This window comes from Pteronotus mesoamericanus, unplaced genomic scaffold (assembly GCF_021234165.1).
Source record: "Pteronotus mesoamericanus isolate MK-2021 breed Mesoamerican mustached bat unplaced genomic scaffold, CSHL_Meso_final contig_52, whole genome shotgun sequence".
NCBI classification, from domain to species: Eukaryota; Metazoa; Chordata; class Mammalia; order Chiroptera; family Mormoopidae; genus Pteronotus; species Pteronotus mesoamericanus.
Window position 1 is genome coordinate 8,399,497 of NW_026555189.1, and position 13,914 is coordinate 8,413,410.

General features: G+C 50.3%; 1 protein-coding gene and 1 non-coding gene across 5 annotated transcripts in view; both read right to left on the reverse strand.

Annotated features, from left to right (window-relative positions):
• VAC14 (VAC14 component of PIKFYVE complex) overlaps positions 1-13,914 on the reverse strand; it is a 94,981-nt gene that overhangs the window by 63,491 nt on the left and 17,576 nt on the right. For all 4 annotated transcript variants that reach the window (XR_008529612.1, XM_054579210.1, XM_054579211.1 and 1 more), the window contains exons 8-11: positions 13,722-13,856; positions 13,051-13,203; positions 6,730-6,784; positions 29-173 (exon numbers count right to left, since the gene is read on the reverse strand). Coding sequence is in view for 3 of the 4 variants with exons in the window: in XM_054579210.1 (XP_054435185.1) it covers positions 29-173; positions 6,730-6,784; positions 13,051-13,203; positions 13,722-13,856 (488 nt within the window). In the remaining variant the exon portion in view is untranslated. The remainder of the gene's footprint in view (positions 1-28; positions 174-6,729; positions 6,785-13,050; positions 13,204-13,721; positions 13,857-13,914) is intronic.
• TRNAG-GCC (transfer RNA glycine (anticodon GCC)) lies at positions 12,346-12,416 on the reverse strand. The gene has a single exon. It is a non-coding gene; the product is annotated as a tRNA-Gly (tRNA).

Below are 13,914 nucleotides of genomic sequence, written 5' to 3' on the forward strand. Positions count from 1 at the left end.
TAGTGGACCTATGGACCTGGGAGCTCACCTTCCGGGGAGTCTTGATGTAGAGGTGGTAAAGCCACTTCAGGACGGCAATCCTGGTCATCATCCCGATGGCCATGTCACTGAGGTGGCAGTTCAGGACCTGCACGATCCCATCGAGGTGGAGGGTGACTGGAGCTCTTTCAGTGCTGTGGGAGAGACCAAGGAGTTGAAGCCACTGTGGCCCTCCCCACCGAACCCGGCACTTCCCTGGCCCTGTGCCAGGGCCTCGCGCCTGGTGCCGCCCTCCTGGGCCTGGAAGGCACGCAGTGCACACCCTTGTCAGGCTCACACAGGGCTTGTTAACCTCCCTCCGCGATACCCACATGGGGGGTGAGGGCCAGGCTGCTGGGCGCCCACCCGTGTCCCTTTTCTTCACCGGCACCAGCCTGGCTTTTACAGTAGAAAACCTTGCCAGTGTCACCGAGCAGGGCCCCAGTAGACCTCAGGGCTGCAAGGCCCAGTAGCACCCTCAGGACTTTAAGTCCAGACCCTTTGTGACAAAACAGAACCACCATGTCCAGAAAGTCCAGGGGAAGGCCCTGCTAACACTCCTTAAACCTGCAGGGCCTTCCCAAGGGCACCTGAAGAACGTTTCTCCAGTGAGGACAGGGATTGTGGCTTTTTCTCTGCCATATTCCAGGGCACTGTGCCCAGAGTTCAGCCTGGCTGAGAAGCCTTGAGAGCTGCTTCAGAAGCTGCAACATTCTTGTTAGTCAGGGAAGCGGGCCTCGGCCTCTGAGCGGTGGAGCTGTTCGGAACGGGCTTTGCTCCAGGGGGGCACAGGCTCCTGGCTGCACTGACCGAAGCCTTGCTGGTCTCCAGGCAGAGTTCTGCTGGGCAGCCCCGAGAGCTCTGGGTGCTGCCGGGACACCAGTCCCGGCCCTCTGCCCGAGGCACGGGGCCCAGACAGAGACTGGTTTTTGGGGATGGGGACGGCATGGGCAGAAGACCGGAGGATGTCAGAGCGGCGCTGCTTTCCTACCCAGGCACCGCGCTGTATTCACGCAAAGGCGCCCTGACTGGTGCAGACGGGGGCTGCATGTGAGGACTGGGCCAGGCGCTTCAGCTGCTGCCTGTAGAAAATGGTCTTTCGTGGTATTTCCAGGCTGCTCAATTATTCATTTGCATCAGGAACTTCATGCCTGCGCTTTCCTAATTCGCCTGCAGCCTCTCTGAGGCTCATTTGATGTGAATTCCTAAAGGGCATAATTCTGAGCTCTGTAAGTGCTAAAAGGAACTGCTACTTAATATGGTTTGATGATTCCCCATGGTGCTTGTTTCAGGGGCTACGGCGGGTACTTGTATCCTCCAGTGGCCGAAAAGGCTGAGCCTCTGGCCAGGGCCGCCACTGAGATTACCCTGGGAGCCTGGGGCTGGAAGATCCTGGGGTCTTCCAAGGATATCCCGTATCTAGGTCCTTGGGAGGCTTAGACAGACAGGGAACTATCGCACAGACAGACAAGTCGGGGCGGCGCACATGGGCTCCCATCGCCCTTTCACCCAGCCTCTCTCACGCTCACTGTCCAAGAGAAATACAACGTGAGCCACATATGGAATTTTATGTGTTCTGGTTTTATATTAAAAAGTAAAAAGGAACAGGGGAAATAATTTTTAATGATACATTTTAATTAACCCAATATACCCCCAAAAAGTCATTTCAACATATAAACGATATAGAATCAATATAAAGGTCACTAATAAGATACCTTGTATTTTTCCTTGTGCCCTAGTCTTTGAAACCCGGCACGCACTTCACGCTGACAGTGGCTCAGTTCAGACCAGCCACGCTGCCCACGCCGGGGAGCCACGTGTGACAGCGGATGCCGCCGTGGACAGCATGGCTTAATAGAAGCAGGATGGCAACCCATCCCAGGGCTTCCTAGGCATTTTTCTTTCCGTCTCTGACCATTTCCTAGACATTCCCTCTCCCTCCCAGAATCTGCTCACTGTCTGATCTCCAAGTCCCCCCTTTCCGCACCCTGCTGGCTTCTCCCTGGGCCACGGGGCCCTGGGGCTGAAGGGGCTCGCAGGAGCTCGGAGGCATGGGGAGTGAACAGAAACCAACCTGCTGCCTGTTCTTCCCCAGCTCCCTGAGTCTGAGGTCAGGCCTCGGCGAGTCCCTTTCCCCAACAGGAGCAGCAGGGCGTCCGAGCCGCACCGCGGAAGGAGTACTCTGTGCCTGGCAGTCACGGCCACATTCCTAGTTAAACGACCCCCCTGAGAGGCCACTGACACATTCTTAGTTAAAACGACCCTCCTGGGAGGAGGGCCTTGTTTTTACTCTCCCAGAGACTGAGGGCTGCCCTGACCTAGCAATGGCCTTGTCCCGAGCTGCTGGTGCAGGGGAAGGCAGAGCCAAGCCCAGCGCCCCCACTTCACTCCACTGATCAGGCCCAGTGCTGTGTCTGAACCTCGGGCTGGGGGCAAGGGGTGGGGGGACGCAGGGCTCTGATGACAATGACGACAATGGAGGCACCGAAAGTGACAATTCACGTTTCTTGGATAAATAACCCGTGTCAGGCACTGTGCTGAGCTCTGTACCCACAGAGTCTCACTTACTTTCCTCAGAGGCCAATTACAGTGTTATTCCCATCCTGGAGATGAGGAAACTGAAGGACATGGACATTAAATAACCTGTCCAAGGCTACCTAGCCAGGGAGTGGGGGGGCTGGCAACTTGAATTTGAGCAGTCAGTCTGAGTTCAGACTGGCTTCACCAACGATATGGCCCTGCCTCCCAGAGGGCCAGATTCAGGGGGTCAGAGGGTCCAAGGCGGCATCATTTCCTACTGTCCCCTGGTGGGGGCAGCAAGATGGCAGCCCCGTACAGTGTATTTTCTCATCAGGAGGGCAGGCAAAGTCTCCATCAGGGAGAGAGGACACTGGGGAAGCCTAGTGCTGATCCCTGTTCTGTGGGGGCGTGTTCCAAATCTAGTGGCCCAAAGATGCCAGGCTACACGGTCCCTTGTCCAGCCGGTTCCTTAATTCAGAGCGGTCCTGAGATGCTTCTGGCCAGCCCAGAGTCTCCGAGGGCAAAAAGCAAGGGCCAGCCCACGGCGGCACCTCCCTCAAGGCTCACTGTGTCAGGGCCAGATAACAAAGGAAGGGTTTCAAGGGGCCAGTGTGTGAACTGGCAGTATTTTGTGGACTAAATCTTTCCTACTGCAAATGCCAGAACAGTGTACCTCTCAGACACGGGCACCTTCAGACTGCTGGTGGGTAGGTGTCAACCACAACTATGTAACTGAAAGGACCGCATGGTTCATGTAACCTGATTCTTCAAGGCGCAGATGAGGAAACTGGGGTTGAGAGATAGTATAGACGATCCAAGGCTGTGAGGTCATGCACGGAGAACTCTTTTCTCAGCTGGAGACTCTCCCTGGGTCTTGCTTATTACCTCGACTGACTGGAGGTGAAGGTCAAGGGAAGCAGGCACACACCAGGGAGACTGATCTCAGCTCCCAGGAAAGGGAGGACTGATGATCTTACCTGCCTCTGAGGAAGCAGCTCTGGGCTGCTCCACCAGGTGGGCGGGCTGCCGGGTGCTGGGCTCCAAGCATGCTCAGGGTGAGCTAGGGCCCTGGAAGCCGGGCCCTTCCTAGAGAGTGCATGCTGCACGGCATGCTCAGCTCCTGAGCTGCTGAGCTGCCGGTCTGGAGCCTGGGATGGGGTACCCTCAGCCCTGGTTTACCTTACTCTAATAGAACAGAAGGGAGCTCATTCACAGTTTAAAATACATTTCTGCATGGGTTCCAGAAAGTCTAGACTAGTCACTCTTGGGGCTTCTGAGTTATTTCAAGGTGTCTGCAAAACCCCCTTTTCAGTGAGCATTTTTTCATAAAGCATCTCATAACAAATGTCTTACTCATATATGTACTACAGTTTCCAAATGCAAGGTGCTACTGTGGCTATTAAAATATCTATGTACTGAATGTTTCTGATACTACCAATAAGTAATGGTCAATTCCAGTGGTTCCCTGCCTCTGGGAGGCAGCCCTTTATTTCTATAATGTCTAACTCTTCATAGTACTCATATGTCACAGCTCTAGTCAAATCAAAAGGAAGATAAATTAAAACAAAGTTTTCTGACTTCAAATTTGTTGTCTTATAAAAGATTGTTATAACCTTTTTTTTTTCAGTCAGCAGATGCTAAAAATTGGGAAGCACTGATTTCTAGGTTTACCTGCCTGCCTTATGAAGAGGGCCACCAGCTTCATCAGGGGACCCGTACTGATTGTCATCGATGACACCGCGGCCCTCAGAAGCAGAGTGGAAGCCTGTTCACAATGGCAATGCCTGGCCAGGGCTCCTCTGTCAGGTGAGTTAAAGAGGCCAGTAGGCAAAGCTATGCAACTCTCCAACTATGAATAATGGTTAAATGCATGGGCTTTGGACTCAAGACAGAACAAGCCTCAGTTACAACTTGGCCACTAATTAGCTGAATGACTTTGGGCAAGAAGTTTACCTCTCTGGGCCTGCGTCTTCATTTGTAAAATGGGGATAATAATGAGGTTCTTGTAATAACAGTTGCAGCCAGAACGCGTAAAGCACTTTCCGTGTGCCAGGCCCCACTCTATGCTCTTTCCCTAGTTCAGTTCATCAAGCTCCAGACCTCCATGAAGGCAGCACTATCATCACACTCCGTTTGCAGATGAGTAATCTGAGGTAGCGAGAGGTTAAGCTACTTGCCCAGGACCGCGCCGCCAGGCACGGTGCTCGGGATGTAGCCCAGAAGGTGGGACTCCCTACTCAGAGGGTTCACGAGATGAGGACCCTGCCTGGTACGTGTAAGTGTGAGAGAGACCCTCTCCCCCCATGGAGGACCACCCCTGTAGCCTAAGCTATAGCGACAAGTCTGCAACAGGTCTTTCCACTGTCGGTTTTGTCCCTCTCCCTCATCTACCCTCCCAGGGCTGCCAGAGGGTCTTCTAGGTCGCATGCCTGCCCCCTCGCTCCCGCCCGGCACTGCTGGCTCCAACAGCCTTCGAAACAAAAGTGTGTCTCCTCTGCGGGACACACCAGTCCCCCTGCATCTCCATGCAGACCTCTGCCCGTGTTCCAGCGTCTACCCAAACCTGCCCTTGGGGATGCGCGGAGCCACCGTGAACAGCGCTCCTGCCTGGCCCGCTCACACACCTGTCCCTCCTTCCAAGGTGGGACATGACACCAGGATACCTTGATTTGGCTCCAGCCAAAAACCTAGAAGATATTCTAGCTCTCATTTTTCTCCTTTCACTCCATCCCATTAGCAAATCCTGTCAGCTTTACCTTCAAACCAGATCTCAAATCTATCTAACTTCCTCCTTATTTTGCACCTCTTCAGTCTGAACCTCTACCTGTGCCCCCCTAACCAGAGTGCACCCACCTGAGTCCTTCTTCTATATGTTCTCTGCACAGCAACTCCTGGATCTCCTGTCCCTCCTCAGCCCTAAAATGGAGATGCTACCATTGACCCCATGGGATTTAAATATTAGCAAAACCTAATCACGCAACACAAATCACCTGGCACAGCCAGGGCCCCGGCAGCACGCACCCAAGTGTTCACCGCTTCCAGCCACTACCGCAGCCTCTGCTCAGCCACCGCCGCCTGCCCCCAGCACCCTCTGAGTCCCCCGCCACAGCAGTCACTGCCCTTTCTGGTAGCTTCCCAGTCGTTTCTCTGTCTCCCCACAGAGAGCCTCAAGGTCAGGGACCACGTTCAGGGGTCACCTCTCTTCCTTGGAGCCTGCAGGGTTGAACACAGGCAGGTGCTCTGGAGCATGTGATAACTGAAAACGAACGAATGAATAATGCTGACTGGCTTGCTTGAGATGTTTGTGAACGGTCCTCAGAGTAGTCCGCGTTTATAATCAGTACTTGCATCCTTTGAAAACATGCACAGGGTCCTTAGATAAGAATAAATTTAAAATGACATAAAAGGAGGAAAGATACTAAAGGTCTGGGGAAAACAGCCTCCTGGGGTTGAATGGACATTTTCCCTTTGTCAGCGACTGGTTCCTCGGGGCTGAGTTCTAAGGGAAGAAACCCATTGTAGGAGAACTGCCATCCATTCCAGCCCCACCAGTGCCAATTCTATCCAAAGAAACAGCAAGATGGGTCAGGAGACTCAAGACAAGGAGACAGCACGGCGACAATTCCTTCCCCGGGGGAATGCCATCACCCTGCAGAGTACGGAGGAGGGCTGGCAGGAGGGGAATTATCTCGACGCTTGGCCTGCACTGCCCCCCTGTGGAAGGCTGTGCTATTACTGCTCATCCAGGAGCCTGGAAGAGGACAGTTCCTGCCGCCCACTCAGTCCACACTCTCATAAGAATCAATTGCTGCCTGTAATCCAGAAGGTCCTCAAACAGCCTTCCCCTTGTCAGTCTCGTCTGCCTCACGTTATCCTGGACCCGTAAACGGTGCTGGGCAAAGGTGTCTGTCTTACTGTAGTCACCATGTATTATATGTTATACTTTTATAACTTGCATTTACTGACCTACAGGAGCCTCTAACCCCTGCCCCCCCTGCCCCCCGCCCATCAGGACTGTGTGGGTTGGGCTTGCTCAGGGTCCCTTAGATTTTCTCATCAGGATCCTCCTGTGCCCCATAAGTGGTGGCCCCAGGCAGTCAGCCTCGGGTATGCACTGCAATCTCCTACACCCAGGGAACACCTAGGCTGTTCACTTCCCACAACCACCTCTGGCTAGAACAAATCACTTACCTGGCTGAAGAGATTCCGCCACTGAAGCTGGAGTCACAAGAACCATCGGGGCCTCCTGGGGAGAGTAAGAGGAATTATGTATCATGTTCAAGGCTGTTGGGGTCTTTTGAATGAACAAGATCCCTGCTATAAAAACACATGGCCCCTCTGACCCCCGGCAGGAGCCCCGAGGACCCAATGCCTACTCATTCCCCAAAGCTTTTGTGATAGTACCCATGCCTGCAAGATTTCAGACCCCGTGATCTCACAAGAAGAGGGGCCACAAACGCTGAACACATCTGGGAAATCTCAGAAGGGCCTGCTGGCCTAAGGGCAATGCACGTTAAAGACGACTTTTGGGACACTCAGCATCATTGGCCATCAAGTAAATGGAACTCAAAACTGCAATGAGAGACCATTTCCTGCCCACTAGGATGGCTAAAATAAAAAAGAGAGATGGTAATAACAAGTGGTGGTGAGGGTGTGGAGAATCCGGAAGCCCTAGACACTGCTGGTGGGAGTGGAAAATGGGGCGCTGCTTTGGAAAACAGTCTGGCAGTTCCTGAAAAGACTAAACAGTCACTAGCAATTCTACTCCTAGGTGCTTACTCAAGAGAAAGGAAAACTTATGTCCACACCAAAACGTGTACAGCGTGTTCACAGCAGCATTATTTAAAATTGCCAGACTATACACAATCCAAATTCTATCAACTAATGAATGGATAAATGAAATGTGTTAAGAGTCATACAATGGATTATTATTTGATCATAGAAAGGAATGAAGTACTGACGCATATGCTACAACATGGAGAAATCTGGAAAACAATATGCTAAAGAAACCAATCACAAAGGATGTCCATACTGCATGATTCCATTTATATGAAATGTCCAGAATAGGCAGCTCTATAGACAGAAAAGTAGATTAGAGGTTGCCAGGGTGAGAGGGGATGGGAGAATAGAGCATGATAGCTCTTTTCTTAAAAAACTAAAAAACTTTTTATTTTGAAATAATTTTAAGTTTATAGAAAAGTGGCAAAAGTGACATGTAATTCCCTGTATATCATTCACCCCACTGCCCTAACGTTAACATTACACATACCATCGTTTAATTACCAAACGAGGAAAGCAGCACTGATATAATACTATTAACTAAACTACAGACTTAATTTGAATTTGACCAGTTCATCCACTCATGCCCCCTGTTCCAGGATGGAACCTGAGACCCCACACTGCGGCCGGTTGTCCGGTCTCCTTAGTCCCCTCCAATCTGGGACAGTTCCTTATCTTTCTACATCTTTCCTGAACTTGATTCTTCTGAAGCCCTGGCCAGTTACTTTGCACCAATAGCATGTCTTTTGATTTGGGGTTGTCCCACGTTTTCTCATGACCAGGTTCAGGTTAAGCTGTGTGCCTTCTCAGTGCATCACATCAGCAAAACAATGTCCATTTATCTCATTACTGGTGCTGTTAGCCTTCTCACCTGATTAAGGCAGTGTCTTCTGGGTTTCTCCGCAATAAAGTCACTATTTTTCCTTTTTGTAATTAATATACATCTTGTGGAAGATAGTTGAGATTAGACAAATAATCAATTTTTCCCCCTCAATTTTTATTGTGGAATTTGCCTAATGGTAATTTTCTTGTTTCTTTTTTCCTTCTATGTTTATTAACTGGAATTCTAGAAGGAAGAGCTGTCCTTTCTCCATCATTTATTCATCCATCCATTCATATCATTATGGATCCCTAAATATTTATTTTATGCTGTGGGTTACAAATTAAAACTACTATTATTTATATTGTTGCTCAAATGGTACCAGCCTTGGCCTCTTAAAAGTCTTAAACTATACAAGTAAAACACCTTCTCATTCTAAAAATATCAAAAACAAAGCAAAGCCACTTTCCTAAACCTTTCATCTTCAGGCTATGTACAGATAACTCCTGGTTAGGCAAGTACCCTCTCACTTTTTGCTAATCCTATTTTTTCTTTTGGAAACATACACAGAATCAGGGAATGTCTTTTGTAACCTGCCTTTTTAACTTTGTACTGTCCTGGAGCAGTGCTACGGTGTGGATGTGAAGCTAGCGCCTGACCCCTCGTAAGGGGACCTTTATTTCCATGTTAAACAGGCAATCTCTGAGCTGTTCTTCGTCCCCTCGCGTCCCAGAGAACCTCTGGGGGACGTGGCACAACTTGGTGGAGGCAGGAAGGGCTTTGGGCACAAGTGGGGCCTGCTGCTCAGCCTCAGGGAAAGGGGGGGACATGTGGGGAACCCTGGGCAGGCTGGCTGGGACCCGCAGCCGGGACCCGCAGCCGGGACTCACGCCCTGGAGGCCTCCCCACTCTTGTCTTCCAGAAACACACACATTTATAGATGAAGTGCTGTGCTGTTGGAAACTGGCTCCAAATTAATTTCGGTTGTTTCCTAATTTCATTTACATCTCCTCCATGCTTCCTTGTGCACGAGTGTAAGCATTTCTCCAGGATCCCGTGTACATGGGGCTGCTGAGTATAGCAGGATCAGACATCTGATACTTTAAAAGGCATTTGCCAAGTTGCCCTTTCGGAAGGTTCTACCAATATATGTCCAAGAATGGAGGAGTCATTCTCACAAAGCCCCACGCAGAGATATTAGCAATCTTTTAAATACCTGCTAGGCTGAATAAAAATCATACATTGTTTTCCTTTGCAATTCTTGGATGCCCAGTCAGGCCGAGCATCTTTGTTTGCCCCTTTGTATGAATTTCCTCTTCAGAGAACTGCAGTGTAAACACCGCTATGAGCAGAGATTCTGGGGTCCTTGCGCCTGGGTGTGAGCCTGGGCTCCCCTACTTACTGGATGTGCAACCCTTGGGCAGGTTGCTTGACTTTGCCTCTATTTTCTCACCTGTATAATGGGTTAATGACAGTGCCGACACCATAGGCTTGCTATGACAATGAATGAGCTACCATTTGTTAGGTGTTTAAACAGAAAAACCTTACTTACATCCGTATTTATTTCCTAAGGAAATAATCCTTAAATGTTTAAGGCTTTTGATACATGTTGTTAAATGTATTTGCCAGATCATATATACCTTTTGCCTTCCCCCAATAGGAATGTCTGTTTCTTCCCCAAATCTCTACTGTATTTCCTTTATAATTAGAGTAAAAAACAGGGGTGAGCCTTAGGGGGAGTGGAAGCTAAAGATAAAGAAAATTCCAGTTCAAACAAACTCCATGAAGCCGGGCCGGGTGGCCTGTCCTCTGTGACCATGGCCAGATGATGGCTCATCTGCAGCTCTGACCCTGACCTCCCGGCAGGCAGGTCGTAGGTCTGATTCACCTGCACCTGCAGTGTCCACAGAAGGTGCTGACACACCCCGTCCCATCGCCACTTTGTAACGGATGGAGTCCGTTACATGTTGCCCCACAGAAGTCTCCAGCCTGCCCCTGGAAGCACTATTTACAGCCCTGCTCCTCGCCTGCCCCACGAACTTCAAGAAGGCCCCTCTTTGATGCCTCATTTAGGACCAACCAGGGGCCCATTACCACCTGGGCCATGCTGGTAATGAAAAAAAGGAGAAAAGGCCCGCCCCTGGGAACCTTGCTGAGTAGGTGGAGATATTATAAACATGTATTAAGACACCTAGACACTAAAGCCCCTGTAATTGAGAGTGCCGGGCCCATGCCATGTGCAAAGATTTTAAACATGCAACAGCCTTGTTTGAAACTCACCATCACACTAAGGACTAGGTATGACTATTGTTGCCCTATTTAACAAACAGGGAATCTGAGGCTTAGAAAGACCAAGCACCTTGCCCAAGGGCAACAGACAGGAAGTTAACCGAGACAGGACCTACAGGCAGGCGGTTCTGGCCCCCGGATCCAGGCACATGAGACAATGAGGGAATGTCACGGAGGGGAACAGAGAGGACATAACCAAGTGCTGCAGGAACTTAGCATCAGAGAAGAACACTGGCTGTGGACCTCCATGTGCAGCCAGGCTGAGGGAGAGCCAGAGCACGTGAAGAGGGTTGGGAGCAGCGTGGCACCAACGTGAGCCCGCCCTCCCAGGGCCAGCAGGTGAGAGGTGAGGGCGGAGCACTGTGTGCGCGCCATGTGTGAGTGCGTGCTCACGCACAGAGGGCCAGCCATGGGTCTGGTCTAATGCATGTGGTGGAGAATGTGGTGTGCTATGGGGTGCAGCAACACAGACTGATCGGGGAGGGAGACTGGAGGTGAGGGGGACCAGGCAGAAGGCTGCTGCCTTCTCCAGGGGACCTGGGCTGGAAGAGTGGAAGAGAATAATTAAGAGGAAGTAGGAGAGGCTGGAATGAACCTGACTAGTTTAGTCATCAGCCTTCTGGCTTGCTGGCACCTTCTCCTGGCACCTTGGTAAAGTGCTGGTAAGTTACAATCTGAGCGGGTCTGGAGTGGATGTGGAGCCTCAAATTAGCTGTTGCCATCTCTGGGAACTACTGTAAAGTGAGCTTTGTGTCTGCTGAAATGCCGTTTATGAGGCAGTAAAATTTGAAGCCAGGCTGCCTGTGTGCATCTTGGTTTAGGGTAAGATTCTCCTGAGCCGGGAGCTGTTTCAAGAAAGCTAAGGAAAACTGTCTAAAAAGTTAAATAAGTAAGCTGCACTGGCCAGGAATGGAACCTGGGCCTCCTGTGCATCAGGCAAGAATCCTACCGCAGAGCCACCACTGCTCCCGCTGGTTCCTTAGCAGCTGCCACAGCCAACAGGGTGCAGCGGTTCCTTTCCAGAGGGCTTGACTTGGTGCCACATAAGCAGAAAGAGTGCGGCAGCAGCTGGTGGATTCCACTCTGGGGGAAGAGGTACTAACTTTTTTTTTTTTTTAAATTATGATATAATTCATATATCATAAAATTTGTCACAGGTTTACCATTTTAAGGTGTACAACTGGGTAATTTTTTTTCTCCATCCACAAAGCTGTGCAAACATCACTATTTAATTCCAGAACACTTCCATCACCCTCAAAAGAAACCAAGTATCTGTTAGTATTCAGCCCCAACTCCCCCTTCCCTCCAGCTCAGCAGCCATTATTCTATCTCTTAACTCTATGGGTTAAGACATACAAACTTTTAAAGTCAATATAAAATAGTCCAAACTTCTGCATGTTGTGACTTGTCAAGCAAAACACAAAACAAAGCAAAACAACCCCACCCCCAAACCTATCACACAAACAAAAAAAGCAGGACGTGAAACTATACAGGGTGGGGCAAAGGCAGGTTTACAGTGTGAGCACAGGGAACAGGGTTTATTCTTGTATTATTATTTATTCATTATTATATTATTTTCCACATGAAAGCCGTAAACCTACTTTTGCCCCACCCTGTGTAAATCATACGATCTTAAATATATGGAATGGAAAAAAAAAATGCCAAAATTAAAATCCTGATTGCCTCGTGGTGAGAAGAGTCCTGCTTCTTTATATTTTCTCCTACTTTCCAATTTTTCTCAAATGAGAATCAAAAAATGAAAAGATAAAAAATACATATCAGTGAAAGTTCACAAAACATGTCTATGCTCAAGATTCTTCTATATTGCTCAGTAAGAAAGCCCATGCCTTGGGAGATTCATATTAACTTCCCGCCCCAAGTTTACTTTCTTAAGGAGCTGCCAAAAAGTCTCCAGCTGCTGCATTGGCCGGGAATCGAACCCGGGCCTCCCGCGTGGCAGGCGAGAATTCTACCACTGAACCACCAATGCTCCAGCTGGGTGCTACTCTGCCTCCAGCTGTTTTGCTACTGTGGCTCCCAGTGGCCAAGGAACAGCTGTAACCTGACACCTGAAACAACCCAGCATGCCAAACCCATGGGAGGAGGCCCATGGGGCACTTATTGAAATGCTCCTCAGATATCTAAACGGAAGCCCGAGAATTGCAATGGGAGAAAATGGCTTCAGTAATTCTTTTGGCTCCTGGGGGAAAGTTCCAGACTTTAGTCTGTTGGCCTTAAGAGTCAAGTGACCCTGCAATCTGCATTCCTGCCACACTCGGAAACTTCCCATACTGAAAACTATTTCTGTAGCTGAGCCCAGAAAAGATTAAGGAAAGGAATAATGGTTTTTGAAGAAATAGGGTTACATGGTTTCTGGAGACAGACTGCCAGAGTCCAAATCCCAAGTCTGCTAGTTAGAAGTTGCCAGATCCTGGTCCTGTTATCTATCTCCCCTGAGCCCACCTGTAGAATGGGGATAATCTCAGTTCCTGCCTTTTCGGGTGGTCAAGAGTTAACATGTGGAACGTAGTTTAGTGCGGCCCCAAATCAAGTCCACTGCGACCTCCTCCAGTTCCACGGTGCCCTCCCTGGGAGGCGAGGGGTAGGAGGCAGAGCCTACTCACCACTGCCTGTCCCCTCCTGCTTGGCCAAGGAGTCGTCGAGGTTGGGGTCTGCCTGCCTCTGCACCACTGGCTTTGGCTCGTCAGGCTCATCGTCCTCAGGGGTGACCAGTTTCATGAGGCTCTGGTTGCACACGTTGGCTACCTCCTTGATGCCTGAGTCCACTGATGTAAGGAGCAGTCCCATCCAGGGGTCTTCCCTAAACCCGAGGGCACCGGCATCGATCAGGGGCTCGGTACTCCTCGGAGGTGTGTAAGTGGGCAGACAGGCAGTCTGAACAGAGTCCACATCCTCCTGCCACACTGGTGTCCCCTCAAGGTGCTCCTGTGCCTTCTTGTAGGGCCCTTTCTTAGTGAACCTCCCACCGACAGGCTTTCCCCTACCCAGGGCCACGCAGTGTGAGCTCAGCAGTTGGAACTGTGGGACCCAGCAGAGCTGCTCCAGATTTGCAAGGGATCAAGTGAGCTTTGGGGACAGTGGTGTTTGCTCCATGTCTCTGGCACTGTTTTGGCTCTCAGTCCGTGTTCAGTAATGCCTCTTGTTCCCTTGATCCCAGGAACTACTTGGAGGTACTATTCCATCCTAAGGGAGCCCCATCCCCGACTCCAGGGCCCTGTAACTTCACAGGCCCCTTTGGGAAACTCGTGTTTCCTTTCTCCAGAGAAAAGGATACTTTTCTTGCGGTCATCGTAGGCCAGGCAGGGCAAGACGGCGGTCAGGATCCCAGAGGAATAGGGTAGCATCACACGGCCGGCCAGCTGGATGAACTCTCTCATCCAGCACATGGCTGTCAGCTGGATCAGGTCGTCTGGAAGAGGAAGGGACAAGTTCCGGGAGGGTCAGCACAAGCAACTGGAGTGCTCCCC